This window comes from Typha latifolia, chromosome 14 (assembly GCF_019914945.1).
Source record: "Typha latifolia isolate L0001 chromosome 14, TyphaL0001v2, whole genome shotgun sequence".
Lineage (NCBI taxonomy): Eukaryota > Viridiplantae > Streptophyta > Magnoliopsida > Poales > Typhaceae > Typha > Typha latifolia.
Genome location: NC_133099.1, coordinates 1,425,573 through 1,452,657, shown reverse-complemented (window position 1 = coordinate 1,452,657; position 27,085 = coordinate 1,425,573). Strand labels below are relative to the sequence as shown.

General features: G+C 38.0%; 5 protein-coding genes across 6 annotated transcripts; 3 read left to right on the top strand and 2 right to left on the bottom strand.

Moving 5' to 3' along the window:
- Positions 1-258: 258 nt before the first annotated feature.
- LOC140800972 (protein ASPARTIC PROTEASE IN GUARD CELL 2) lies at positions 259-1,993 on the bottom strand. The gene has a single exon (XM_073155924.1). The coding sequence runs from the start codon at positions 1,859-1,861 to the stop codon at positions 440-442; it is 1,422 nt and encodes a 473-aa protein (XP_073012025.1). The 5' UTR covers positions 1,862-1,993; the 3' UTR covers positions 259-439.
- A 5,960-nt stretch (positions 1,994-7,953) lies between these two features.
- On the top strand, positions 7,954-10,358 carry LOC140800692 (uncharacterized). The gene has a single exon (XM_073155469.1). The coding sequence runs from the start codon at positions 8,397-8,399 to the stop codon at positions 10,185-10,187; it is 1,791 nt and encodes a 596-aa protein (XP_073011570.1). The 5' UTR covers positions 7,954-8,396; the 3' UTR covers positions 10,188-10,358.
- An 88-nt stretch (positions 10,359-10,446) lies between these two features.
- Positions 10,447-12,393, bottom strand: LOC140800978 (high mobility group B protein 7-like). The gene is made up of 8 exons (XM_073155938.1): positions 11,927-12,393; positions 11,759-11,841; positions 11,619-11,667; positions 11,434-11,547; positions 11,284-11,341; positions 11,139-11,183; positions 10,961-11,053; positions 10,447-10,864 (listed from the first exon to the last, which is right to left on the bottom strand). The coding sequence occupies exons 1-8, from the start codon at positions 12,031-12,033 to the stop codon at positions 10,742-10,744; spliced, it is 672 nt and encodes a 223-aa protein (XP_073012039.1). The 5' UTR covers positions 12,034-12,393; the 3' UTR covers positions 10,447-10,741.
- A 680-nt stretch (positions 12,394-13,073) lies between these two features.
- On the top strand, positions 13,074-19,289 carry LOC140800868 (uncharacterized). Of its 2 annotated transcripts, XM_073155765.1 has the most exons (13): positions 13,074-13,381; positions 13,627-13,721; positions 14,307-14,573; positions 14,654-14,728; positions 14,861-14,913; positions 15,000-15,138; positions 15,648-15,744; positions 15,931-15,997; positions 16,657-16,755; positions 16,828-16,917; positions 17,885-18,039; positions 18,377-18,478; positions 18,779-19,289. In XM_073155765.1, the coding sequence occupies exons 3-13, from the start codon at positions 14,321-14,323 to the stop codon at positions 18,888-18,890; spliced, it is 1,242 nt and encodes a 413-aa protein (XP_073011866.1). In that variant the 5' UTR covers positions 13,074-13,381; positions 13,627-13,721; positions 14,307-14,320; the 3' UTR covers positions 18,891-19,289. The 2 variants fall into 2 exon arrangements, with proteins under 2 accessions (XP_073011866.1, XP_073011867.1); XM_073155766.1 differs by lacking the exons at positions 16,657-16,755; positions 16,828-16,917 and having other exon boundaries at positions 13,089-13,381.
- Positions 19,290-22,445: 3,156 nt separating this feature from the next.
- On the top strand, positions 22,446-25,715 carry LOC140800691 (receptor-like protein EIX2). Its single transcript, XM_073155467.1, has one exon. It carries the CDS (start codon positions 22,456-22,458, stop codon positions 25,495-25,497), a length of 3,042 nt encoding a protein of 1,013 aa, XP_073011568.1. The 5' UTR covers positions 22,446-22,455; the 3' UTR covers positions 25,498-25,715.
- The last annotated feature ends 1,370 nt before the right edge of the window (positions 25,716-27,085 follow it).

The window sequence follows — 27,085 nt, the reverse complement described above, 5'->3', positions numbered from 1 at the left end:
AGAGAGAGAGAGAGAGAGAGAGAGAGAGAGAGAGAGAGAGAGAGAGAGAGAGTTGAGTTTGTCCAGGCTTGGCTAAGGGCATCATCCAAAATGGCAGCAGTGTCACATGCTCTCTCTGGACTTCTCAGCTCGATCATGATTGTACATAGCTTGGAGACTCTAAGAAGAGTCCAGAGCTCACTAAGGTTTATATTTCACTTGATTTAAGTATGTAAGAAGCTTCTTCCTTGCAATGTATTACCTAACATAAGTAGATCATCACGTCAACCTCATCTTTCTTATATATAATAATCTCATATTGAGGTTTCTAGTATTAGTCTTAGGCAATAGCTTCATTTATCTCTCTCACTTGCATAGCCCCTCAAAACTATATATAATAACATCAAACTAAGCTAACACACTTATATAAATATATATATATATTAGTCTCATCATCACCTTAACAAGTATTGGGTCCAAATCCTACGAACCCATTTGCCGCGTCGAAGGTGATCTGGATCCCTTCCTGCTGTATATTTCCCATTATGGAAAGCCCCGACGACGCCGGCGCGAAGGCGAAGCAGTACGTGCCCGAGTCGTCCACGGGGATCATGTAATTCCTCGCCGGCAGCGTCAGGATCGCCCCCTCGCTGAAGTAGAACGATACCGTGGGCACCCGCACGCTCTCGAAGCCACCGAGATCATAACACGTGTCGAATATGGACACCTGCGGGCTCCTGGGCAGCTCCGACGTGGCGCCCACGAACGCGTCCCGGAGCGCCGCGTAGGCCGAGTCCGGGAGTCTCGTCACCGCCGTGCCGGTGTCCATGACTACCCCGCCGCCGCCGTCGCCGTCGAGCTGGAAAAGGTCCTCGAGGAGCGGTAACCTTACCCCTCCGATGCCGAGGCCCATCAGGCCCACGTAGTAGAACGAGGGAGCGCGCGGGTTGCGGAGGAGCGGTACCCACACCGCGCCGACCGGGACAGCGGCCGAGCGCCCGAAAACGAGCGAGCCGGTAGCCGACCCGCCGGCCCGGCTCACAAGGCAATAACCGAAGGCCGAGCCGGCCGAGCCGCCGAGTTGGCCCACCAGGGACATGGGCCCCCAGCCGAGGCCCAATAACCCTGCGGCCCCGACGAAGAGCCCCCTGTTCCGGTGCCCACACCCGATCGCGACGCCACTTACGACGGCGCCGTCAAAGGTCAACGTCTCGAGGGCGAGCACGCCGTCGGTGTACGACCCGTCCCCGTAGGACACCTCGTACCGGCACCCGCCGCCGTGGCACCTGCTGTCCGACACGGCGCTAGACATGAGGAGCCCGCATAGTTCCGAGTCGCACGGGACGCCGGCGAAGGAGGCCGACTCGGCCGGGTCGAAGACCGGGTCGGACTGGGAGTAGCACCTCTCGCAGGGCTCGCACTGGACCCAGATGACGTCACTGCCGGAGTCAACGACCATGAACTGGTCCTCCGGCGGGGTGCCGACGCCGACGCGGACGAAGTACTCGCCGCTGCCCGCTGTCAGCCCGGACACCACCTCGGACCCGAAGTCCTCTACCTTGTAGCTCGGGGAGAGGCGGCGAGTCACCGCGGCCGCACGTGCGGCGTCACGTGCGAGCAGTGAGGCGATGCGATGGCCATGGCTCCGATAGGCGTGGTTGGATAAGCTATCGCGGTGGAATAAGTTTACGGATAGGTTATCCTCGGTATGTAATATGTCGACATGGGTGTGGTTGTGGTGGTGATGATCCTTTGGATGGTGAGATGACTTGAAGGAGAGGTCATGGAGGTTTACGTGGTGGAAGTCGAGGGAGGAGGAGAGCAAGGGAGACGTCGATAAGAAGAAGAAGAAGAAGAAGAAGAAGAAGAAGAGTTGTCGCATTCTCTGTTACTTGGTTTGTTCATGGGATCACGAGGTGGAGAAGTGTGAATTTATTTAGGAGGAAAGGTGGGTTACGGTTTTGGCATTGTACAGTAATGTCTTATTTATATTTTAGAAATAAAATTATATATAACACCCTATATTCTAACTATATTATAAATAGGACTCTCTCTTTCTATTATTATATAAATGAAATCTTTTTATTTGCTAAAAATGTCGAGTAACACTTTTGAATAAAATTTAATTAATAAGAACCCGACAGAATGGAATAAAGTAGAATATTTCATTATTTTTCAAATGATATTTTTGTATTTTCTAAACTACTCTTATTTCACTCCTTTAGTTTGATTTTTTGATATTAAACAATAATAGTTTTGAATCGATTTTAGTTTTCACCATCTTAATTTGTTTATATACTGTTAGAAATCAATATTTTAGTTTCCTCTAAGTCATTTTGGAGGCTTAATTTAGTTCTAGAGTAAAGTTAATCTAACAGTCAAATATATCTATATATTAAATAATAAAAAAATAGGACTTTCTTTATAACATAGTCCAAATATAAGGTTTTATTTATAATTTTACCTATTATTAGAAATAATTTTGCGATTTAATCCTTGGGTTCCCACTATCTACAATTAAACCCTGCCCTATATACAAGTTTAAAGTGCAAAATCTCTTAAAATTAAGGTCCTATATGCAAGTTTCCCTCCTTGGGGTCATTAGCTGGGACCGGATTGTCTGCAAATCCAGTTGCATGAATTCCTAAACTCAGGGTACCCGCCGCGGGTTTCCATTCTATCCCATTCGGCAGCCAACGAACGGCTGATAAGTATCAGGATGCAGCGAATTCCTCCATTCGGGGCTGCAGATGATCCCTAAAAGATCAGTCTTTCTCTTTTCCCTCAAAATTTCCGAGAGTTGTTGATGGCAGCGAGTGATGTGGGTTTAAAGACTCTTTTCGATTTCATTTGCCGTCTGGTTGCTTTCATTAGACTGTCTTTTTGGTAAGAGACAGAGAGAGGAGATGAGGAGAGAGCTAATTGTTTCAGTGCATCAGTTTGTTGTGCTCAATGGATCTCAAAAGAAAAGTTGATAGCAACGTCAGCTGGTTGGTGTTTTAAATGTGATTGAGATCTCAGTATATATATATATATATATATATATATATATATATATATATATATATATATATCTTGTTAGATAACTAACTAATCCAATTGATGAAAGATAGAAGATGATAAAAAAAAAAGGAATAAATGAGGATAGATGATGTTTAAGCTCTCGACATTTATGAAAGATTTGCTATGATAATTTATACACGAAATCCTATCGTAGATAGAGAAGTGTGATAATGATAGACTGACAATCTCTTGTAAAGTTGATAGGTATCATTTCCTATGACTAATTATGTTATACGATTGCCTTCAAATCTAAACAGTTATCGTTAAGAAAATTGTTTAGTAGCTTTTGTGATTTAGCTCAATGGCTCGGCTGATGGACTCAGCAGTGCAGTGGCTTGGGGAAGCAGTTTGTGAGCGTGACGACTTAGAGCAAATATCTCGATAGCGTTTAATTGGGAGCATAGTTTAGCGGTGCACATAATTTGAAGTCTAAATGGTTTAGTAGTTTAGCTAAAGTTTGGTGGAGCCTAAGCATTTATATATCTACGAAGAGTTAGCCTTTTTATCTATCCCATATCTAACATTCGAGCTCTCGAATAATAGTAAAAATAATAATAATGGAGATAGCTGCAAATTTAATCCTCTGTGATATCCAAAATAATAACTATGTTCTTATAAAACAATAAGTGTAATATCTTACTATAAACTAATAAATATTATTATAAATTATAAATAAGAAGATTATTATGAAAAATAATATACCCTTTATCAAATTAACCTTTTATTTTTTAAAAAAAATTCATGACAATTATTTTGGAAACACTTCTATATTATCATATAATATATTTTATTGATAGTATGATATTTGATAATTTTATTATATAAATTAATTTTATTTGTTTAGTTATACTAATTATTTTATGGCAAACCAAACACTAAAATATGTAAATTTTAATATACACCTAATTTACATATAAAAAATACATATAAAGTTATCTTCAAAAGATCTTTTGCATCAAACAAACAAGAGCTAAACATTATGGGGGTAAAAAGTAATATTAAAAAGACCAGTCTCAGTTGGAGAACTGTACATTATATATGGCCTCAGGCATTGCAACTATTAAATAAAGGGTCTTTTTGCATGCCATCTACTAGCCATAGGCATGGCAGCATTATAATATACAGTTAAATGTCAGCATAATCTTCTGTGACTATATATGAGATCCTCTAAGTGGGTGAAGTTAGAAAGGCATCTCTCTTTTGTTTAATACTAAAGATCTCTTCCCTCTGATCACTGCCAACTTTTTAGCTCAATGAGTGCAAAAGGTTTCAATTAATGCTAAGCCCACAAATATATACAATGATACCAGAGCTTAATAATAAGTTTAAGCTGTAAGAGAACGATAACTCGAGAAATATATTTAAATTCGAACTTAGAGACTCTTCCTACGATGGTTTGAAGTCAAATTAAGGTATTGCAGTGCTAGAATTAATTTGAATGAACGAGCACCTTTTCTCATTCACTCACACTTTTAACCTGCCCAACTTACTAATACATTGATTAACCTTTTCAAATCCATTAATGGGGGGTTGAAACAAGTGGTCAGAATTTTAAAAGCCATGCTTAGAAAGTGAGTCGGATTAGTGCTGAAACAGGGGCCATGGCAGAGTTAAAGAACAGAGGGTGATAAGAAGACGACAAGATCAAATTCTGGTAGGGCAAATTAAAAAAAATAATTGAGTATTATTAAGTGGAGATGGAGTTTGTGGGATATGCACAGCATTCCAATTATTGAGGCATTAACAACAAGGAATTATTAGTTACTTTAAGCCCTAAAGTGCTTTCCTTCCCCCCCCTTTAAATAGTTTGGGGATATATGTATCTCTCAAACCCTGAGATGATGACACTGCAAGGACATTAGATATAGATTTTTGATGTCTATTATTGGGTCCTGATTCATTGCAAGCCTGAGCGCATCATTAAATATGTGTCAATGTATTAATTACATGTATCTGATAATTTTAATCGTGCTCGCTTTCATTCTTCGACCCATTGTATTTGATTTCTAGCACTATTTTGATTCAAGACGAGTTAGTTGCACCAAATTCTCTCCCTATATTATATGCATATGCAATCTTGTTTTAAGGAAAATAAAAGTGCTAACATGCAATTCAATTTAATTAATAGGTTTTCCATGATCTAAGAACCTTAAGGAGCTCAACAATGAGGCCCAATGAGTCGGCCCAATAGTAGGCCCATTCCGAGTTGGCCTTTCAGATTTTAGAACCTAAACTTGACTCTACTAGGCTCAAGCATGGGCTCAATAATTTTATTGGCCCATTCCGAATTAATTACTTTTCAACTCTCTCAATTATTACTCTGCATTATTTTCACCATATATATACCCTCTGAAATATTAAAACATTAAACTAACTAACTAGATGGACAAAAAATGCACTTACTCTTTCTTCTTGTATTAAAGTAAATTCTATAGGAACGGAGAAGATCGATTTAAAGTTTGATATATTGAGAAGCTATCATAGAGGCCGTTAAATGGGAGATCGAATGGTATAGATGAAGATAGAGACATTTTTGTTCATTAAATTTTAAAATTTTAAGATAATTTATATCAAAATTGCTAGCGAAACATCAATTTTATTAATACATTTAAATAGTTTAGGAGATGTATCCTTTAGTAGTATATCAAATAGTTGGGTCTGATTAATTCAGTCAGCACAGGAAAATATTTTCTTGCAAAATTCTCACTCTTTAGGGAGCTTCGATTCTTCAACCTCTTGATCGGAGAGATAAGACCTTACAATTGTGATGAGTGGTTTGGAAATCTTCAATGCTAGCTCTGAATTGGGAGCTATTAGGAATCTTACACTGTTTCAATAATAAAGCAAACACAAGCAGCACAAGCAAAACTCATGCTAAGGAAAGTATCAAAGCAAACACTCTTTTGTTAACTAAAATGGAGACTGGTGGGAATAACTTCTGTTCAAAAGTGCAGCACAAAAGCCATAATATGAGCAACATATCTATCAAATCAACATGAAAGGAAAAAGCCATGAAACCAGCAAATATGCTAACAAACCAAGATGAACACAGATGGAGAGAATAAAGTAGCAATCTTGATCACTAACTATGTTTCCTTTTGCAAACCATTATTCTAATGGCAATAGGGATTCTCTACAAAACCAGACTGTTGGAAATTTTTATTTTTTTTTGCACCCTGTGTATTGGCTGGCAGCCTTAAGTAGGATGTTATCCATCCCCTCATCTTTTAAGAAAAATAATCATTTTCTCATGTTTACATTAGTAAATCTATTTACAGAAAAAAAATACTTAGTTTTTAATTAAATACAAAGGATGTTATATTCTTTTTCTTAATAAAATACACATAATTTATATAAAAGATACGCATAAAGATTTATTTTTGCTATTTTAAAAGATAAATAGTTTCCGAATTCAAAAAAACTCATACAACATGAGCACTATCCCTTTGGCGTATCTATTTGTTATATTAATAAAGTGGAAAAGGAACAGAGACCACACTATCTAATTTGAGACAAACAGCTAACTAACCTCCCAAAGGAGGGACAGCCATTGCAGACCTTATGATGCATATTCTCTTGTCTAATGGACCACTCCTGCCAAACTTTTGTCCAAATTTGCACAGCTACTAGCAATGCTAGGAGTTAGTAACAGCATTGTTTAAAAACGAATTTTGTTACAAGAACTGGTCACCCAACTGGGATGATGAATCCGCGTAATCTCCACTGGTGATTGATCCCTGAGTTGTAAAGCTTGTAGGAATACTAATTTCATGTAAGTCTAGGCAATAATATGCTGCAAGCTTTGATAACATCCAGTGAATGATGAAGAAGATGATGATGATAATAGTCTTGGAGCAATCATCTCCTGCTTCCTCTTGGCGTGCAATTCCTAATGGAAACTTGAGTAAATTGTAGTTTACTCTTAGTGATTTGACTTGATTTTAACTTACATATCTGCATTTTAATGTTGGCCGTCATCAAATCAGACTGTTGTCGGAGTAATTAAGTCTTTTCATATGTCTGTTAATGGTCGACTAACAATTGCAGCTTAGTGAGGATGAATGAAAGGTAAGTTATAGATTTATCTTGGGAGCTTATAATGGCAGGGTTTTTGGTTCAGATGATAAAAAAAAATGAACAGAACTGCAATGTAACAAAATAAATTAGCATGTGAGATTCTCTCATCACCATGATTAGCGCAAGGAAAAAAACAAGCAGTGGTGGAAGTATAATTGAGGAAAAGTTTTTAGAGCAGGATAGTAAAGCATTTAATTTGTCTGTTCTTCTCAAGGAGAGGTTAGATTGGACTAATCAATTTTTGTCTGTTTGACTAGTGTTTTGGAGAAGTTCTCTCTCACATCCAATTTTGGTGCATGCATTAGCAAGATAAGATAGAGAGTCTAATTGCATTAATTGCTCATACAACAACTAACAAAATGAAAAACATTCTGTTACTTTTGAAAATAAAAAATTAAAGAACATACTCTTATTTAATTTTAAAATCTAAATTTTTCTTTTGTTCAAGGCCTTTAAAATTATTTCGCATCTATAGTTTTTTGACTCATCTATATGGTACTGGATGATTTTGATAAATTTCCCTAAATTTTAACCATTAATTAGTACTGTCTCTCTCTAAAAGGAATTTAAAAGAACAAAAAGAAGATAAAGAGATGATGAGTCTTGACTTTTTAAAATACTTACAGATGAAGTTATATGCCAACCAATCCATGTGAAGTTATCACATTTGTTAGTGCTGTTTGTTGCCTAGATTTCAGCATAATGAACTAGGTTTAATAATCACTATTAAATCACTCTTGTAATCACTGTAAAATTTGAAAGGCTTTCCATTCATATGACATAACATAGCAATAAAAAAACACTGCAATGAAAAAGAAGACAACAATGTTGAACAAAGTTGTCAAAAGATCTTCTACTAGTGAGTTTTTTTTACTTCTGAGCATCTCTACATTGCTTTTCTCTGATCATATTATATATGCTAAGTACACAGCTTTTGTTGTAAACAACTCTGTTTCAGCACTAATCACCAATTCCTACAGTAAACTCTCTCTCACTGCATCTCCCAGAAATGGATAGTTTTCAAACCAGTGTGCGCTCCAACGTTCAGAACCCTTTAAGGCCCCCGTGAGGTCTACATGTGAGCAAAGTAAAGGGAAGCATCTCCTCCCTAACTCTATAAATAGTTGGCAACTGCATCTCATCATCATAAGTCCTTCCTCCCCAAGTTAAGAAACTAAAAAAGAGCCACCTTTTTTATTCTCCCCTTCCACTTCCTTTGCTTCTTCTCCCAAATTCTGCAACCAAACAGACAATCTGATCACAGCCCAACTCCAGAAATGAAAAATTGTAGCAAGAATTTGGAGCTCTGGCATCTTCTTCTTCTTCTTGTTCATCTTTCCTTGTTCTCATCTCGAGCAATGGGTGATGGAAGTGGTGAGAGTCCAACCCCACCTTGCTCACCAGAGGACAGATCGGCCCTTCTCGGCTTCAAAGCTAGCATCATGAAGGACACCACTGGGGTCCTCTCCTCGTGGACTGGCCTAGACTGCTGTGGAGCATGGGAGGGCATAGAATGCCACCCCACCACTGGAAGGGTCATTGGCCTACAGCTACAAAGGCTCCAAAGTGGAGGTGGTAGTTCTCTTTTCATGAAGGGGGTCCTTTCTTCTTCTCTGGGTAGTCTCCATTTCTTGGAAGTGATGGTTATTAGTGGGATGAAGGAGATAAGGGGCAGTGTCCCTGAGAGCTTCTCAGGGTTGAGCCATCTCACCCAGCTCTACCTTGAGGACAATATGCTTCAAGGACCCATTCCTTCAAGCTTGGGCAGGTTGACCTCTTTGAAGGCTCTCTCACTTAGTGGGAATCAGCTTCAAGGGCAGTTGCCTCCAAGCCTGGGATCCATCTCTGGATTGCTTCAGATTAACGTGGGGAGAAATCTACTAGTGGGTCCTGTCCCATCCACGTATAGAAACCTCCATGGCTTGCAATCTCTTGATCTTAGCTACAACCTTCTATCTGGGGCAATCCCAGGTTTTCTAGGACAGTTTCAGAATCTAACCTTCCTTGACCTCTCAAACAACCGGTTTACAGGAGAGATGCCCATGTCTCTCCTTAGCTTGTCTAATGTTTTGGATGTCTCATTGAGTCATAACAAGCTCACAGGTGGAATCCCAAGTCAAATTGGAAGTCTAAAGTCCCTTAACACCCTCTCTCTCAGTGACAACCTCCTCACAGGATCCATTCCAGAATCATTTGCCAGGTTGCAGAAGCTATGGTATCTTAACCTTTCAAGCAACGGGCTTTCAGGTCCCTTGCCTAGCGGACTTGGGAAAGGCTTGCCTTCCCTCCTATCCATTGACCTGTCACACAGCAAGCTAGAGTTAGAAACCATTCCAGATTGGATAAGAAGCAGAGAGCTCAGAGATGTCCACCTTGCAGGATGCAGCATTAAGGGACCCCTCACCACATTCACAATGCCAGAATCCTTGAACTCCATAGATCTCTCTGATAACTATCTCACTGGAGGGATTGATCACTTCTTCACAAACATGACAAGCTTGCAGGACATCAAACTCTCCAACAACATGCTGAGCTCTGACATCTCACAGATATTGCTGCCAGATAGCCTTTCCTCCCTTGATCTTCACACAAATCAGCTACATGGTTCAATATCAGGTATCCTTGGCAAGGCTATCAAATCTTTAGAAGTCTTGGATCTCTCAAACAACAAAATCACAGGTGGGCTCCCAGAATTTGATGAAGGCTTGCGTCTGAAATGGCTTGCCCTGTCAAAGAATGGCATCACAGGCCAAATACCAAGTTCCATCTCAAAGCTAACTGGTCTAGAGAGGCTGGATCTATCTAGGAATCAAATTAAAGGTGTGATCCCTGAAAGCATGGGAGAAATGGTCAATTTGCAATGGCTAGACATATCATGCAATGGGGTTATAGGAAGAATACCAGATAGCTTCACTGGGCTATCCAACATTAGGCATGCAAGCTTCAGGGCTAACAGACTTTGTGGGCAAATACCTCAAAAAAGGCCATTCAACATCTTTCCAGCTGCAGCTTATGCCCACAACCTCTGCTTGTGTGGCCAACCTCTGCCACCTTGCAGGAAAATCTAATCAGTGGAAAGGTCAGCAAAGTGCTGACTAAGATAATACAAATCATATATGAGATTATAGCTTTGTTTAATGCAGTATTCTTATACATCCTTTTGCTTTTATATCATCTTGTACCAAGATTTATTAAATTCAAGATATCAAGTATAATGGAACAATTATTTCTTGTTATCACCCTAATCCTTGGTGGATGCAAATGCAGCAAAGTAGTTGTTGACAAGGTAACTGCAATTAGAAAACAATTCACTTTTTAGAAATCAAATTGTATGAACTAGATGCCACATTACATTATCCACCTAACAAAATTTTACAAATGGCAAATCAGAAAAGTTCCCTGCTTAACTGAGAAATGCCATATAGTTAAGCACTGAGAAATGCACATAGAGCAAATTTAATACAAGGCATTAACAAGAGTGCCATATTATAAGGATAAAATGTCATAGTTTGGAGATTGATTCAGCTCATGTTGAGCAATTGGTTCTTCAAAATTTACAGATAGAAATCAGAATTACTGCTCTAATTCCTTATCAAAACAAATCATCACATCTTGAGGCACATCACTCTTCTTCCTTATCAGCTCCTTCTTTCTCTGCACCTTCCTCCTCAGTCTCTTCTTTCTCTTCACTTTCCTCCTCAGTCTCTTCCTTCTCTTCACCTTCCTCCTCAGTCACTTCATTTTCCTACAAAATGGAGATAAAATTACTGTGAGTGACTATAAATACAAAGTAGGCTAAATATAATTAAAACATTACAGCTTTTAACAGTTTTTCACATACATCCTCCTCCCCATTTCCTGAATTAAGCTCCTCAACTGCTTTATCATACTCTGCTTTCCGCTCTGCAGCTTTCTCAAGGTAAGGCTTCTTCTCCTATCACCATAAAAATGAAACCCAATTAGCACATCGATATATATATATTATAGCATTATTACAAGGACTGTAGACATATACCCACCTCCTCTGTCATGGATTTCCACTTCTCTCCGCCTTCCTTAGCAGCCTTTACCCAAAGAAATAACACATAATTATAAGGACACATTCTAGATAATTAATACCATCAAAGTTATAATACAAGATAGAATTCACGGGATGACTCTTACTGCAGCTACTTTCTTTGAATCAGGATTTGCTTCTTTGTATATCTTCCTGAAATCATCCCTGTACCATCACATTTAAAACAAACTTAAAACTTCATGGTAGAAAATTATAATAATATACACATTAACGGATAGAAGAGTAGGAATCAATACATGAAGATGAAGAAAGCAGTGGGCGGGCGCTTGGGCATGTTGGGGTCTTTGGATTTCTTCTCTTTCTTCCCCTTCCTTTCCTTCCTGTCGGTAGACGGAGAAGCCGCTCTCTTCCTAACAGTCATATGAAACCGCCATGAGAAGACACCAAACTATCTATATAAACTAAAATAGAAATCGCTTACTTCTTGGCTGGCTTCTTAAGCTCAACGTCCTTCTCCACAACCTGAGCCTCTGATCCCATGAGTAAAAGATAATCCGTAAGAAAGCCATTTGAGATTAAGGTGTAAAAAGTGAAAATAGGTGATTGAGCAGAAGAAAGTACCCAAACTCATTCTGATCTTAGAATCAAGACTACAGCTGTGCATGTCGATGAGAACCACGGGGACGTCCTTATGACACGCTTCACTGCGACAATACCACAAACAAGTTGTAAGCATTACGATAACAACCTATTAGAAAAAGGAGATTAGAGAAAGAGAGAAGATGATACCATCTTGTAAAAGCGCTTCCATCTCTTGCTCGCTTCAGAGTCCCTGTCTCGGCCTCCACCCTCTTCCTTGCCCTTGGAGGGTTAGACTTTGTCGACGACTTCGCCATTGCTGCACACCAAAGTGTAGAGATCGAGTAGAGAGCAAGAGGTGGAGAAGACGAAGCGGACGTTATTGTAGGCTAATCGTGCGGCTTAAAAGAAGTGAAGGGGGCTCAAATTATTTCGTATTTGGCGCGAATAATTTTGGGGGAATTGGGGATTTCGAACTCGCGGGAAATACTTAGTTTCAAGGCGCCAATCCGAAGAGAAGGCTTCCTCTTCTTCCTGACCGTCGATGCCGTAGTAGATTGACGGCCGAGATTTCTTTTGGTATTTGCATTCACGCGCGAGAGCGGGAGGCGAATCGAATTAAGGTGGCGCGGGGTTGTTCCTCTTTCACGAGTGATTATGACCGTCCATTCTCTACCAAGATCAACACCGTTCATTCCCACCACTCTTGTTTACAGGACCGAAATGGATGCTCTTGGCCCATTTATTTATTGGGCTCTAATTGGGCCTAATCTCATGTTATAAATGAATTGTCACATTAGAAATAAATTATGGTGTTATAAACCTAAGTAAATTACTCTTTCTATAACTTGTTTAAAGCTTTCGAATTCGTATGTACTACCCTTGGAGGCTACGACTACGAGGTGGAATGCTTCTGATGCGACAGTGGACCCCACGCCATCTCGGTGACGTCACATCCGAGTCACTGCGACCTGTAGCGGTAGGCCACGCGGAGTCCCTAGGAAGCTCGGGCGGTGACCTGTGAAGGAGCTGCCGCCCTCTTTCTCCTTAGCCTTAGGGGTTTTGGATTCGTAGACGCGATTACCTCCACGCAAGGCTACGTTGCTTTCCCACACTATCTAGTAGGTGGCCATCTTTTTGTATATCTTAAGATTTTTGGCAAGCATTGGAAAATATAAAACGACTCACAACTAATTCATTTAATTGTTTTCTTGATAAACAAAGATATAATCTCATCTGCGGCATTAGTTTAATAAAATCCAAGCGAAATGCTTATGATGGGTGGATTGAGACATATTTTATTAAACTATCCATGTGATAGTTTAGACTAATAATTATTAGATATAAAAAAAGAAGTATTCTAAAATAAATTACTGCGATTTTAGACACTAATATCGATGGTAATTTCCTTTTCTTTATAAAACCCCGCGAGTTGAAGCGCCGTTCGATTACTATGCCGCCGCCTCTCTCTCTCTCTCTCTCGTCTCTCTACTTCCCCTGTGAGACCTCTTCGAGAATTGCGTGAAGAACCCCAGATCTAGGGCGCCGCCGCTTTTAGTGAGAATTTAGGGTTCCCTAAGTGGGGAAGTGGATTCCATGGCGCCGCGTCGCTGTCGCGAGCTTATCTATTCTTGTGAATGGAACCGGGATGAGATCGATTACTCCGTAATCTCCTGATCCCGATCTCTTTGTTTCGTTTCCATTTCGATAGTTTCCGATTTTGTTGGATGATTGCTTAAAATAGTTTGTTTGGAAATCTTCCACTCGAGCACAGTCGCGTACTTATCTCCAAGTATTTGTTATTCTTTCCTTTTAAGTATTCTTTTTTTGGTTAGTTATGGCGTCAATCAAAGTAAGCAGATATCTATTTATCTGTTGGTTTGTCTTTAACGTTTGAATCACTGTTGCAGAGATCAAGCAGAGCTTTGACGGTTCAAAATTAGCTTCTAGTGGGTGGAGAAAAGGCGAGCAAACAGTTGTCTCACAGAAGAAATTTCGATATTCTGTGAGTTTGGACTGAGTCGAATATCTTGGACAATATTTTGTGATGTGATACTCATTTTCTTATATTTGGTTGAGTACAAGCTAATTATCCCATGTGTCAGCTTTCTCCTTCGATTGCATACTTATAATTTCATGCATCAGAGTCATATACTGAATGAGTCGTCTTATAGGTTTGGGAAAAAAAAGTTTCCTTTGCCAGTGGTATGTTATATTCTCGAAATTTGATGGCAATTGCTGCCCTCTCTAATTACCATGCATACCTTTTTTAGTCTTAATTTTCATTGCCTGTGCCTTCATTTTCTTCTCTGTATTTCGTGTTCTATGAGATCTCATCTCCGTTTACCAGAGTGCTCCATGTAACTGCTACATAACCGGGAAACTTTTTAATGTAATCGAGGAATTATTGCTCTACTCTTGTATTCTGGATGACTCACATATTTTCTGTTTTCTGTTGGCTTCTTTGTTGGCGTCGTTGTTGGTCTTCATAGAAATTTGAATTCATCAATGATGCTTATCAGTTCTTGTTAAGTTGCAAGGGATGTCTAATGTTGTTCCACTGATCTAATAAGCTGATCTATTTTGGCAGAAATAGTTGAGGATATGGGATGCTTGGTGTCCACACTAAATGATGCAGGAGGAAATGGAAGAAGACCTGGAAAAATTGGGGAACTGGCTGTGTTTGTTCCAGGTTTACGCATCCCCAGAAATGTTGATTTCTATCAGCAATTGGGTGATAGCATACCAAAGAGTTTAGTAGAAAGCCTGGCAGCTCTTAGAACTCGGGTAGTAGCCATGGTTGTGCAGGCGGCACCGGCAGTTACAAGGCCTCAGCGCAAAAAGGCAATGCAACATGGTCCGTAAATTCTTAATTTCTTGATTATCTTTCTCACGTTTTTCTGAATATAGAAAATGAAGTATTTTTTACAATTACAGGAGGTTCCACATTGTCCAACCTTTTGCAGGCTCTGGAAGACTACTTGCCATTCCTACTAGGATTGGTAAAAGATGGTAATTATTAATTATTTATTTGAAAATTGTAATTGTGTCCTCTAAATCATTTCATTTATCATATCAGGACTACTCTGTTCCCCTTTCTATACCAGCTCTAATGGTTGGTAAATGCCAATCCATAATTTGCAGGTTTGAACCACAAGGTACAATTTGTGTGGGCTAACCAAGAAGATTATTCCGAGGTATGCCCTCTTTTTTAATGGAATTGTGGTGTCCCCTTTTGGACTGGAAATAATAGGCTTGGTTGTTGATACTTATATGTCTGCAGGAGACTGCAATGGCAAATGCTTGGTACGAGGTACTGTCAGTTCTGCATGTCATGGCTATGCTATGTTTATCAGAAGCCAATTTATTGCTCCTTCCTCCTACAAGATCTACTGATGGATATCCGCGAGATGTATCTAACGGTGGGTGCATTGATATAGCCTTCTCATATTTCTCCATATTCACTTTCTTCATGTAGTTTCAATTTGTAATAATGTCTACCCATGTTCTCATTCAGTTAATTGGCATATCTAATCAGAAGTTTGATAATGTCGTCTTGATCTCAGTGCCAGCTTATCCGAAGTGTCTTATATCATAGAAAAATTTCCCTTAACGTATATGCTGCTTCTAGCAATTTGGAATTTGTGGCTTCTGTTATCTTAGTAAGCATTAGATACTCCACTGACGTCGTCAAAATTACTAGTAATGTGCTGTATATTTCATTTAATGTCAATCCGGATGAGCATACCTACACTTCCAACACTTCCTTAGGCCAACCATCAATTTTTAAAGTTATATTCCTTTATGTTTATTAACTGAGATAATGTGATTCCTGTTTTCTGGATGCATATCTAGTCTCTGCTTCTGGCCTAATGACCTTATATAAATTTAATGAGTGCAACATGTCAAATCGTTGATTATTTTGTTTCAGAGAGCAGACAGGGCTCTATTGACAATTTCTTGAAGGCAGCAGGATATTTGAATTGTGCCATTCGGGTTGTCCTTCCTCAGATCCCACCTATACAGAGGTTTGACCACAAGTTTGTGTTTAAGTCCCTTACTGCAGCTAGCCACATTACTAATTACTTGTTTGAACATTTCATTTTCCAAGTGCTTCAATTAATAATCTATAAATAAGTATGTTCTCTATGATATTTTGTTATATAAATCCATGATTGCTCATGACAATTTTTCACTATTTCTATAACTTGCAGGAAAGATCTTCCGACTGACCTATCTGAAGGAGTCCTTCAGACTTTCTGCATGCAAGCATTGGGTCAGGTATGTACTTCTTTTTGTATTTTTTACTTGAGATGAAACTTCCAGATGTTTTCTTGAATATCTTTCACATCACTCTTTTAGATAGCCATGTCCAAACTGATGTTGTTTACCTGCTTCAGTGAATTTCTGGAAGCATTAGAATAAGATTTCTTAGTTGCTTGTAGAAGTTCAACTTTCTTAGTCTCTGAACAGTAACTGTGTAACTGGCATCATCAATATAGTTTGGAAGTGGTGTCAAATCTAGGAAGTAAGATCAGTAGTTAGATGTTTGATGGTATAGATAATCATAGTGTTGGGCAATTTAGAAAGTACATGCTTGAAAATTTAGTGTAGATCCCCAAGATGAGAATAGTGAGATAAGTACTTACATAGATGATCTAAGTACCCAAAGTTGATGTTTGTCATTCTTCCTTGTATTGGTAGATGATCTAAGTTAACCAGGGTGAACATGAAGTAGTAGTATCCTGATCCCCAAATTACGATTTAACACTGCTGCATTTTATCCAATTTTGAAGTTCTCCATGTTGAATCTATGTTAGATTTCTCAGCATGGACATTGACATTATATTACACTTTGAGAGAGGAAATCTAGGCTTGCTTCTATTGTTTCTCAGAACTCATTGGCCTTTTACTTACTTTTCTTGGAAATGATTTTATAGAGTAGTGATATCCAACTTGGGATAGCAATTGATAGTCCCAAGGCCACACTGGCAGTGAAACGGAGGTTAGCATGCGAAATGGTTGAGTGCTGGCAGCAGGTATTGAAACATTTATTACCCTACCCGAGATTTCATGGCAGTGATATAACTAGATGGATTTTGTCATTACAGGCTATGGATAGCATTGCAAAGGTTTCTATCACAGATGGTTGGGTTGAGAAGCATCGACTCTTTGTTAAATGGAAATATGTTGAAGCGAAAGTATGTTAACTATTTGTCTTCTTTTCTGAAAATGAATGAAGCTTTCTATCACTTAGAAGTGCTGCTAGCTTCACTGAATTGTCTTAGTAAGCCTACTTAGCCTGAAAATTTTCATCCGCCACAAGATAGCGCTTGCACATTGTCACATGCTAAGACTGGTGTGTCGACTTTGGCTCAAAAGTTATTGACACGGAGAAGTATGTAGGAGATAGCCATAAGTTCCTTTAAAAGTCATCTGATTCCGACCTATCCCTCTTTCTTCTTTCTTACCAACCATCATTAGCCCAACCCTGCCCCAAGGTCAATTTACATAGACACCATAAACTAGTATTCTTTTATGCTTTCCTTTGTCTATTTCTAGACAGTATTATTTTATCTGAATGCATTTTTTCAAGTTCCAGTACGTTTGTACTCTGTATCTTTTTGGGAAAATTGTATTTAAGACCATACGTTATGCAGTTATTATAGTTTATATCCTACATTTTGACCTATTTAGTTCAAACCCTACATTTTTAATTTATTCACCAAAAACACCCCTAAGTTAACTTTAACCCAATAACCCTTAACAGCTATGAATCTAAAATACCCTTATTGTTTCCCTTCTTCCCATAGCCCTATGCCTACATTCTCTAGCAAAAACCTATTGTCCCTGATGGTCTTCTTCTTCCCTCTTAGCACCCACCATATCCTTCTTTTTGTCTTCTTCCCTCTTTGTCATTAATGGTTTTTAGTCAAACAGATTGAGGGTTGTAACTTTGTTTGTGTGGTTAACTGAACCAGGGACTATGGTTACTTTTTGTTTGATTAACTAACATCAGGGTGTTTTTTGGTGAATAAATTGAATGTAGGGTTCAAACTAAATAGATAAAAAAAATGTAGGGTATGCATTAAATATAATTTTTCCTACTTTGTGTTGGAAGAGAAACATATATATGAGTTATCCTAGTAATTTTCTCATGACCATCAGGCTGCTGCATATTATTACCATGGACTCATCCTTGATGAAGGAAACACAGAGAAATCCCATCAGATGGCTGTTGCTGCTTTGCAAGCTGCAAAACAGTTCCTCATGGAAAGCAAAAGAGCCAACGAGACCTTCAATGCTATGGCTCCTGTGTCAAGGTAAAGGTCATGTCCTCTTTACTTGTCGTGGACAGATAGATTTTTCTTTTCTGTAGTATTTTTATCTGTGATAAATAGTTATCTAGGTTTTCTTCTGCATCATTATGGTATAGCCTTATTTTAGGGAGTCACTGACTTTTATTCTGAACAACTTATTATGCACACTTTGTTTCCTCATGTCTTTGTCCTTTTCACTTGTCTTCTCTTTTATTCTGCTGCTGCTTGCTTCTGACTCTGAACTGATTAGTGAATGCTTTGCTTTATTTCATTGATGCTATGAGCTATCAAGGTCATTAACTCATAGACAGTAAATAATTAAATATTAATTGCTTTACAGGAATCCTAATGGCTGGGGATATATGAAGCATCTTTCAGAGAAGATCCACAAGGATTCCTCCAGCATGATTCCTATTAATAGTGACCTCTACAGTCAAGAAAGGTAAATCCATCCCGAATGATTTTACTCTTGTCAAATATCTCGTAATTATTTGAATTGGGTCCCCTGATGGTCTTTATAGTTTGTACACATACTAAAATTATTCTTTAGTTAACATGATATCATGAATAAGTGCAATCTACTAGAATAATTTGTTCACATACTAGAATAATTTTGATGCTCTTCCTTTCTCTTCTTTTCTGTTAACTTTGACTTTTGAACCTTTTGAAAAAAAATTACTCGCAAATATGCATTTCCTTTATCAAGCCTATGATAAATTTGTTTCTTTTGTGGGATATGCAGGGTCCTTGAGATGGCACCAGCATTACCAGATTTTGCATTGGCTCTTAAACCTGATGACTATCAGCTCCCTCCACCGAATTCATCATGGAATGAATATGGTGTCCATCACTAGTTGCAGGAGGAAATGGAGAAGGATCAAGAGCTTAGAGTTTTCCCTATGATGTGAGGATGCCTTCAAGCCCCGCCCCCCCGCGCACCCCATCCAAAAAAGAAGAAAAAAGCTCGGCTTGTAAATGGGAGAGATTTGTTGTATATGGTGTGCGCAAAATATAATGTACAAAAGATGAAGAATGGAAAATCTAGTCAACTGAGCATGCTAACTGTGCCAAGGTTATTATCTATGCTTGACAAGTGATGCTTTCCAGGTTAGAAAGATATTCTTACTTTAGGATACAATTTTTTGTATTGATCCATATGCATTAGGATTGCCAGCAATCAGTGATAAAACGTTCATGTGGATTCCATGTGCTTGATGTTTACCTGAAGAAATCAAAATAGTAGCATTTGTATCTGATGCCATCTTGTGATTGCTATGTCGCCCAGATGTTCTCTTCTCTCTTTCTAATTTGATATATTGCTAATAGGGTGCATGAGCCGAACTAAAGTCCAACCGAGAATGTATATTTTTCTATTGCAAGTAATGATCTTTCCCTGATTAGGAAATTGATACTAATTTAGAGTCTTGATGTGTTCTTTGCTTGTCCAGAAGCAGGCATCTATTCTCAGATACTTTTGACCCTATTTGGATGTGATTGAGGCTTAACTTTAAACTAGTTTGGTGAGCATTAACTGATCGTCAATCTCAAAGCTAGTAGTTTAGGACAAATCTATTTTAATCTAATCGTTCTCTTTCTAATTTGTTTGTATCTAATATTTTCTATTTTTCAATTGTTATTTTTTTTAATTTTTGCAGGTTTGCAGAGTTTTCTTAGCGTCTCTAAGCTATTTATTTAGAATTTTGAATTAATTCTACCAATATCAAAATACTCATAAATATCTTATACCATGTTGATCACTACCTGTATTTCCGAGTTTAACCCCGGCACCATTAAATTTTCAATGTTCTTTGATAGAAGACACTTTGGAACTTATAACTAGTGTTATAATGTCCACCAATTTGTTCTGCTTCCACCTCTCTTATAATGAAAAGGAAATAAAAAAAAGGAAAAAAGAATAAAAACAACTTATATAAACCTACACGCATATATGATATAGCAATAAACCAAAATTAAAATAAATTTAATCTTATGTGTGTTCACCTCAAAACGTGCTAACTGCTCGATCTAAGGTTAATCGGCCCGACCAAACTATTCATCACCACGTTGGAGGGTCCTTTACCAAGTTGGTTGTGAAATCTTACCAACCTCTTATATCTCAATCTTTAATTTTGTCAATTTCACGGGAAGATTTCTGATGCTCTAGGTAACTTAAATTCCCTTGTTTATCTAAACTTAGGATACAATAATTTGGAGGGTCCTTTACCTAGATCGATTGGACAATTATGTAACTTGAGAAGTATAGACTTAAGCTATCTTGGCATCGGTGGAGATATCTATGAGTTGGTGGGTATGTTGGGTTGCAAATGGAACGAAATGGAGGAGATCATTTTGTCAAGTAACAATCTTCAAGGGAATTTATCGAACTGGCTACAGCAGATGACAAATCTAAAACATCTTGACCTCTATAATAATTCCCTCGTTGGGACAGTGTCTCTTGGGATTGGGAATCTTCACAATCTTAATTTCTTAGATCTTTTTTATAATTCTTTGCGTGGTGTCATTTCTGAAGCTCATTTTGCCAACCTGACAAAATTGAATGATTTTCTATTATCCTCCAATTCCCTAATAATATCAGTGGGCCATAATTGGATTCCTCCATTTCAACTTACCGCCCTTGCTTTAGGCTCATGTCAAGTGGGACCTCAATTTCCAGCGTGGCTCAGATGGCAAAGGCAAATAAATGAAGTAGATCTATGCAACACAAGCATCACAGGAATTTTGCCACATTGGTTATGGAGTTTACCTTTATGGTTTTTAGATCTCTCTTACAATAACATTACAGGGAGATTAGCGGTATATTTGAAATCCATAAATATTTTTGCTCTAGATTTGAAATTTAATAAATATTTTTTCTCTATTTTTGATTAACACCTGTATATTAGAATTTTATAATCTGACATTAATCTTATTATATAATTTATATGACTACTAATCAATTACTAAAATACTCTTAAAATAGTTTTGATCTAACCTACACTAGCCAAATTAAAATCATCTTCCCAAAATTAAATCATATCTCGTTAAACCTAATCCTCTTTTTGAAACTATACTCACCTCACTAAATCTAAATTCTTTTCTCCAAAATTAAACCGTACCCTACTAAATCTAAATCACATTCGTAAAACTAACTCTTACCTTATTAAATCTAGATCTTCTTTCCTAAAATTAAATCCTATCTCGCAAATTTAAAATCTCATTCTTCAAACTAAACCCTCTTTCAAACAGAATAATTTATAGTCAGTGTAATTTACCAAAATATTCTTTTATTAGTACTCTTCTGTTTGGTTATGGTTGCCTTAAATTATCTCTAAGTGTTATATAAAAATTATAGAAAAAAAAGTGTCAAATTATAAAATCTTCAAAAACATGGTGTTACTTAGAAAATAGAGAAAACAAAAGGTTTGATTTGTAAACTTTACTTTTTTATTTACGATGTGTTTCACCACCGTTTTCTTTCGTTCGTTCGTTCTTTCTTCTTCGCTCCAAAGTGATTTATTCGATAATAATAATTTGAGAATTATCTAAATTATTCAGCTTTCACACGTGATATAGACTTTAATAAATATACGAATCAGACTCAATTTTACTACCAATCTCCAGCCACATTTGATGATGGTTAACACCTCAAGTGAGAATTCCAAGTCTCTTGGTCAACATTGGAAAAATCTAGCTTCATGTCCATTCAAGAGTTTTCCCTCTCATTTTCAAGAAAAATAAACACTTGGATTACTGCAACTATGCATCTTCTCCCCAAGTGCAGGGATTTGAATTATAGGTGCCAGCCGTTCGGGCACGTTAGCCCACGACCGACGTCCAATGGTCACGGTTGCACTCACGCTAATTCTACGAGACTTTTATATACTTAAGTTTAACCGCATCTGTGATCGTTATTTGACGTACATCTAACGTTATGATTGTGCTTGATTTAATCCAGTGAGGTGATCGGATATATGTTTCAGACCAATTAGAATAATAGGATAGTAGTGAGTTAATAAAGAAGACTTCAATAGTTGAGATTTAATTTTGAGTTTTCAAACATCACTATACATATATAGTGGAAATTACATAGAAGCAGTCTATAAGTAAGTTGAGATAGTGTTAGAAGGATAGGATGATTTATCTACGTTAGGAAGAGTTTCTTACATCTGTGACATATAACTACTAATCAAGAGAGCTATGTCTTTGTCGATTTGTATAATTTGGTCTTCATTATTATGGAAGTCAAGAGAGTTTCCTACATCCGTGACATATAACTGCTAATCAAGAGAGCTATGTCTCTGTCGATTTGTATAATATGGTCTTCATTATTATGGAAGTCAAGAGCTTGACGAAAACTCCACTGCCTATAAAATAATGCAATTCGGAGCCATTAAACACTGAATACTGAATTCACATACAATGGCGACTCAGCATCACTTGCATCTTCTTCACTTCATTCTCATTCTCTCTATTATAGCAATCCAAACTTTCCCAGCATATGCTTGCATTGAGGACGAAAGGGACGCACTTCTCACCTTCAAAGCCGGCATCTCCGACGGCATCCGGCATAGCTTGTCTTCTTGGGATGAAGGTCAAGACTGTTGTAGATGGAGGGGAGTCGTGTGTGATAATACCACCACCCACAATATTTTAGAGCTCAACCTTCGCAACCCATATCAAGATTGGGATAACTGGACTGATTATGCATTGTCCGGTGAGATCAATCCATCTTTGCTTGCCTTAAATCACTTGACTCGCCTTGATCTTAGTAATAACAATTTCTCTGGCATCAGCATCCCTGAATTCATTGCTTCTTTCAACAATTTGACGCATCTTAATTTATCATATTCTAAATTTGATGGTAAAATACCTCATCAGCTTGGAAATCTCTCTAAACTCCACTCCCTTGATCTCTCTCGGTCAGCCTTTATTGGAACAGTACCTCCTCAGCTTGGGAATCTTTCTAGCCTACGGTATCTTAGTTTGAGTTGGGCATTTAATGATACTAGTACACTTAATAATGACAACCTTGAGTGGATTTCCCAATTAGCTTCTCTCAAGTATCTTGATTTGGAAGGAACAAACCTAACAAATGCTGTAAATTGGCTGCACATAATTAGCAGGCTACAATCTATAAAAGTGTTACTTTTGTCATTTACTAACCTTCCTAGTATTCCAAACTCTCTATCTTATGTAAACTTCACAAGTCTAACAACCCTTGATCTTTCAAACAATTGGCAGTGGAATACTACCTTACCGAGTTGGTTGTGGAATCTTACCAACCTCTCATATCTCAATCTTGAAAGCTGTCAACTTCACGGAAAGATCCCTAATGATCTTGCTAAATTGACTTCTCTCACCTACCTAAATTTTAAAGATAATAATTTGGAGGGTCCTTTACCAAGTTGGTTGTGGAATCTTACCAACCTCTCGTATCTCAATCTTGCATACTCTCAATTTCATGGGAAGATTCCTGATGCTCTAGGTAACTTGACTTCCCTCATTTACCTAAACTTAAGGGAGAATAATTTGGAGGGTCCTTTACCTAGATCGATTGGAAAACTACTTAACATAGAAGAGATCATTTTGTCAAGTAACAATCTTCAAGGGAATTTACCTAACGAGCTAGAGCATATGATGAATCTAAAACATCTTGACCTCAATAATAATTCCCTCGTTGGGACAGTGCCTCTTGGGATTGGAAAGCTTCAAAATCTAAATTTTTTGAATTTTTCTTCTAATTGTTTGCATGGTGTCATTTCTGAAGCTCATTTTGCCAACCTGAGGCAATTGAACAACTTGCAATTATCATCCAATTCCCTAATAATATCGGTGGGTCGTAATTGGATTCCTCCATTTCAACTTAGCATTCTTTCTCTACAATCCTGTCAAGTGGGACCTCAATTTCCAACATGGCTCAGATGGCAAAGGCAAATTGATGAACTATATCTATCCAACACAAGCATCACAAGCACTTTGCCACATTGGTTATGGAGTTTACCTATACAAGTGCTAGATCTGTCTTACAATAACATCACAGGCACATTGCCAGGATATTTGAAATCCACAAGATTTTTTGTTCTAGATTTGAAATTTAACAATTTGGAAGGTCCATTGCCCCCATTACCGGATGAACTCGTGTTCCTCGATCTCTCCAACAATTCTATATCCGGACCTCTACTGGAGTTGTTGCCATCATTCATATGTTATTTGTCGCTCTCAAATAATTTGATCAATGGCAGCATCCCATCTTCTATATGTGAACTTGCATCTCAGATGGTGGTCTTGGATTTATCAGCAAATCATTTGTCAGGAGAACTCCCACGATGCTGGCAACAGGGTTCGTTGCTGGAGATTATGAACTTTTCAAATAATAATATCACCGGAGAAATTCCACCTTCCGTTGGTTCATTTACTTCACTCCTATCATTAGACCTTAGCAACAACAACTTTTATGGGGAGCTTCCCTCGGAGTTGCAACATTGTAAGAATTTAGTTCTTCTTAACGTTGGCAACAACCACTTCTCGGGAAAGATACCGATGTGGATAGGAGAAAAGTTGTTGAATTTAGTATATCTTCAACTTCGCTCAAATATGTTTGATGGCAGCATTCCACCACAGCTTGCACAACTTACTGCCCTCCAAGTCTTGGATCTTTCATATAACAAGTTGTCGGGATCAATACCACGTTCTTTTGGTAATTTCACTGGGATGATCTCTTCTTCAGTATGGGATGGCAATAATGAAATTTCTATTGGGTATGATACTTTCATCGATAGAGATAGTGATGACTATTCTATGGGTTCTTTCATCTATAGAGATAATCTGCTTCTTGTAATGCAAGGAAAAGTATCTGAATACTCTGAAATCCTCTATTTAGTCAGGACAATGGATCTTTCAGGGAATAATTTGAGTGGGGTAATTCCTGAAGAAATAGGAGCTCTTCGGCATTTGAGAAATTTAAACTTGTCCGGGAATCATTTAACTGGAAGAATCCCAGGACAGATATTCGACATACTATATTTGGAATCTCTTGATCTTTCATCAAATAACCTTTCAGGTGCTATACCGCAAAGCATATCAAAATTAACATTTTTGAATCACCTGAATTTATCTTATAACAACTTGTCTGGAAGGATTCCATCCGGGAGTCAATTGGAGACTCTTAATGACCCATCAATCTATATCGGCAATGCTTATCTTTGTGGGCCACCAACTAGCAAGAATTGCTCTGGAGATACTGCGGCTCCTAACAGTACGTCAAACTATGCTAATGGATCAGAGACGTCAATATGTTGGTCATATCTTGGAATGGGAGTTGGATTTTGGGGTGTGTATGCTGTTTTGTTGTTCCATGGGATTTGGAGGTATGCTTATTTCCGGATGATTGACAATTTCTTTGACAACATATATGTGGCAGTGGCAGTGAGTATGAATAGGTTGAGAAATAAATATGGATGAAAGACCAAGTGTTTCTACGAGTAAGATATGAAACTGGAATACCTCTCTAATTCTCAATTTGGAAGTTCTTTGTAATGTCTACTTTTGCCTTGGTTTACTCCTTATTGTCACAATGTTTAATTTCAAAGCCGGTAGCATTTGAACAGTACTATCCTATGTTCTAAAAGAATGTAATAGCTCTTATTATGCAATATTAGTAAGTAATTACTTTTGGTTTATGACTCCTACCATTAAGCTTTATATTTTTATTTCTATCAATGTATCCTCATGGTTTCCTGGTGTTCTTTTTGTTGGCAAAAATGTCATTTTGGCGTTCCAACCTACCTTTTTTTTTAAGGTACTTGGCAAACAACAATAAGTGACGACCACCGAGTTCTTAACCCCGAAACTCTCAAAGGATCTACTTCTATTCGTGTATTATTAAATATGATATTCTACATCTTAACTATATTAAAGTCATCTCTTTTCATTATTAAAAAATAGAGCCTCATATTTGCTAAAAAATGACAGAACAATGCCCTGAATTAAGTTTAATTTAATATATAAATTAAAGATAGAAATTTTCATTAATGTATTGAGGACGAAAGGGACGCACTTCTCACCTTCAAAGCCGGCATCTTCGATGGCATCCAACATAGTTTGTCTTCTTGGGATGAAGGTCAAGACTGCCGTAGATGGAGGGGAGTCGTGTGTGATAATACCACCACCCACAATATTTTGGAGCTCAACCTTCGCAACCCATATTATTGGGATTCGCGGTGGCAGTGGACTAACTATTCTAATTATGCACTGTCCGGTGAGATCAATCCATCTTTGCTTGCCTTAAATTACTTGACTCGTCTTGATCTTAGTAATAACAATTTCTTTGGCATCAACATCCCTAAATTCATTGCTTCTTTCAACAATTCGACGCATCTTAATCTATCATATTCTAATTTTGGAGTAAAATACCTCATCAGCTCGGAAATCTCTAAACTCCGCTCCCTTGATCTCTCTTGGTCATACTTCATTGGAACAATACCTCCTCAACTTGGGAATCTTTCTAGCTTACGGCATCTTAGTTTAAACTATGCATTCAATGATACTAGGACGCCTAATGCTGACAACCTTGAGTGGCTTTCTCAGTTAGCTTCTATCAAATATCTTGATTTGGGAAGAATAAACATAACAAATGTTGTAAATTGGCTGCACATAGTTAACAGGTTACAATCCATAAGAGTGTTGCTTATGTCATCTTCTAGTCTTCCTAGTATCCCAAACCATCTGTCTTATGTAAACTTCACAGGTCTAACAACACTTGATCTTTCATTTAATAGCCAGTTCAATACTACCTTACCGAGTTGGTTATGGAATCTTACCACCCTCTCATATCTCAATCTTGAATACTGTCAACTTCACGGGAAGGTCCCTGATGATCTTGCTAAATTGACTTCTCTCACTTACCTAAACTTAGGATACAATAATTTGGATGGTCCTTTATCTAGATCAATTGGACAACTATGTAACTTGAGAAGTATAAACTTGAGCTATCTTGGCATCGGTGGAGATATCCGAGAGTTGGTGAGTAAGTTGGGTTGCAAATGGAATG

Bases quoted from the DNA above. Each gene is read 5' to 3' on its own strand.
- LOC140800868 (XM_073155765.1), top strand. From the start codon at position 14,321: ATGGGATGCTTGGTGTCCACACTAAATGATGCAGGAGGAAATGGAAGA. The intron at 16,756-16,827 runs GTATTGAAACAT...TTGTCATTACAG, and splicing joins TGGTTGAGTGCTGGCAGCAG to GCTATGGATAGCATTGCAAA. The intron at 18,479-18,778 runs GTAAATCCATCC...TGGGATATGCAG, and splicing joins GACCTCTACAGTCAAGAAAG to GGTCCTTGAGATGGCACCAG.
- LOC140800692 (XM_073155469.1), top strand. From the start codon at position 8,397: ATGAAAAATTGTAGCAAGAATTTGGAGCTCTGGCATCTTCTTCTTCTT.
- LOC140800978 (XM_073155938.1), bottom strand. From the start codon at position 12,033: ATGGCGAAGTCGTCGACAAAGTCTAACCCTCCAAGGGCAAGGAAGAGG. The intron at 11,842-11,926 runs GTATCATCTTCT...GTATTGTCGCAG, and splicing joins GGAAGCGCTTTTACAAGATG to TGAAGCGTGTCATAAGGACG. The intron at 11,668-11,758 runs GTACTTTCTTCT...TCATGGGATCAG, and splicing joins TAAGATCAGAATGAGTTTGG to AGGCTCAGGTTGTGGAGAAG.
- LOC140800691 (XM_073155467.1), top strand. From the start codon at position 22,456: ATGGCGACTCAGCATCACTTGCATCTTCTTCACTTCATTCTCATTCTC.
- LOC140800972 (XM_073155924.1), bottom strand. From the start codon at position 1,861: ATGCGACAACTCTTCTTCTTCTTCTTCTTCTTCTTCTTCTTCTTATCG.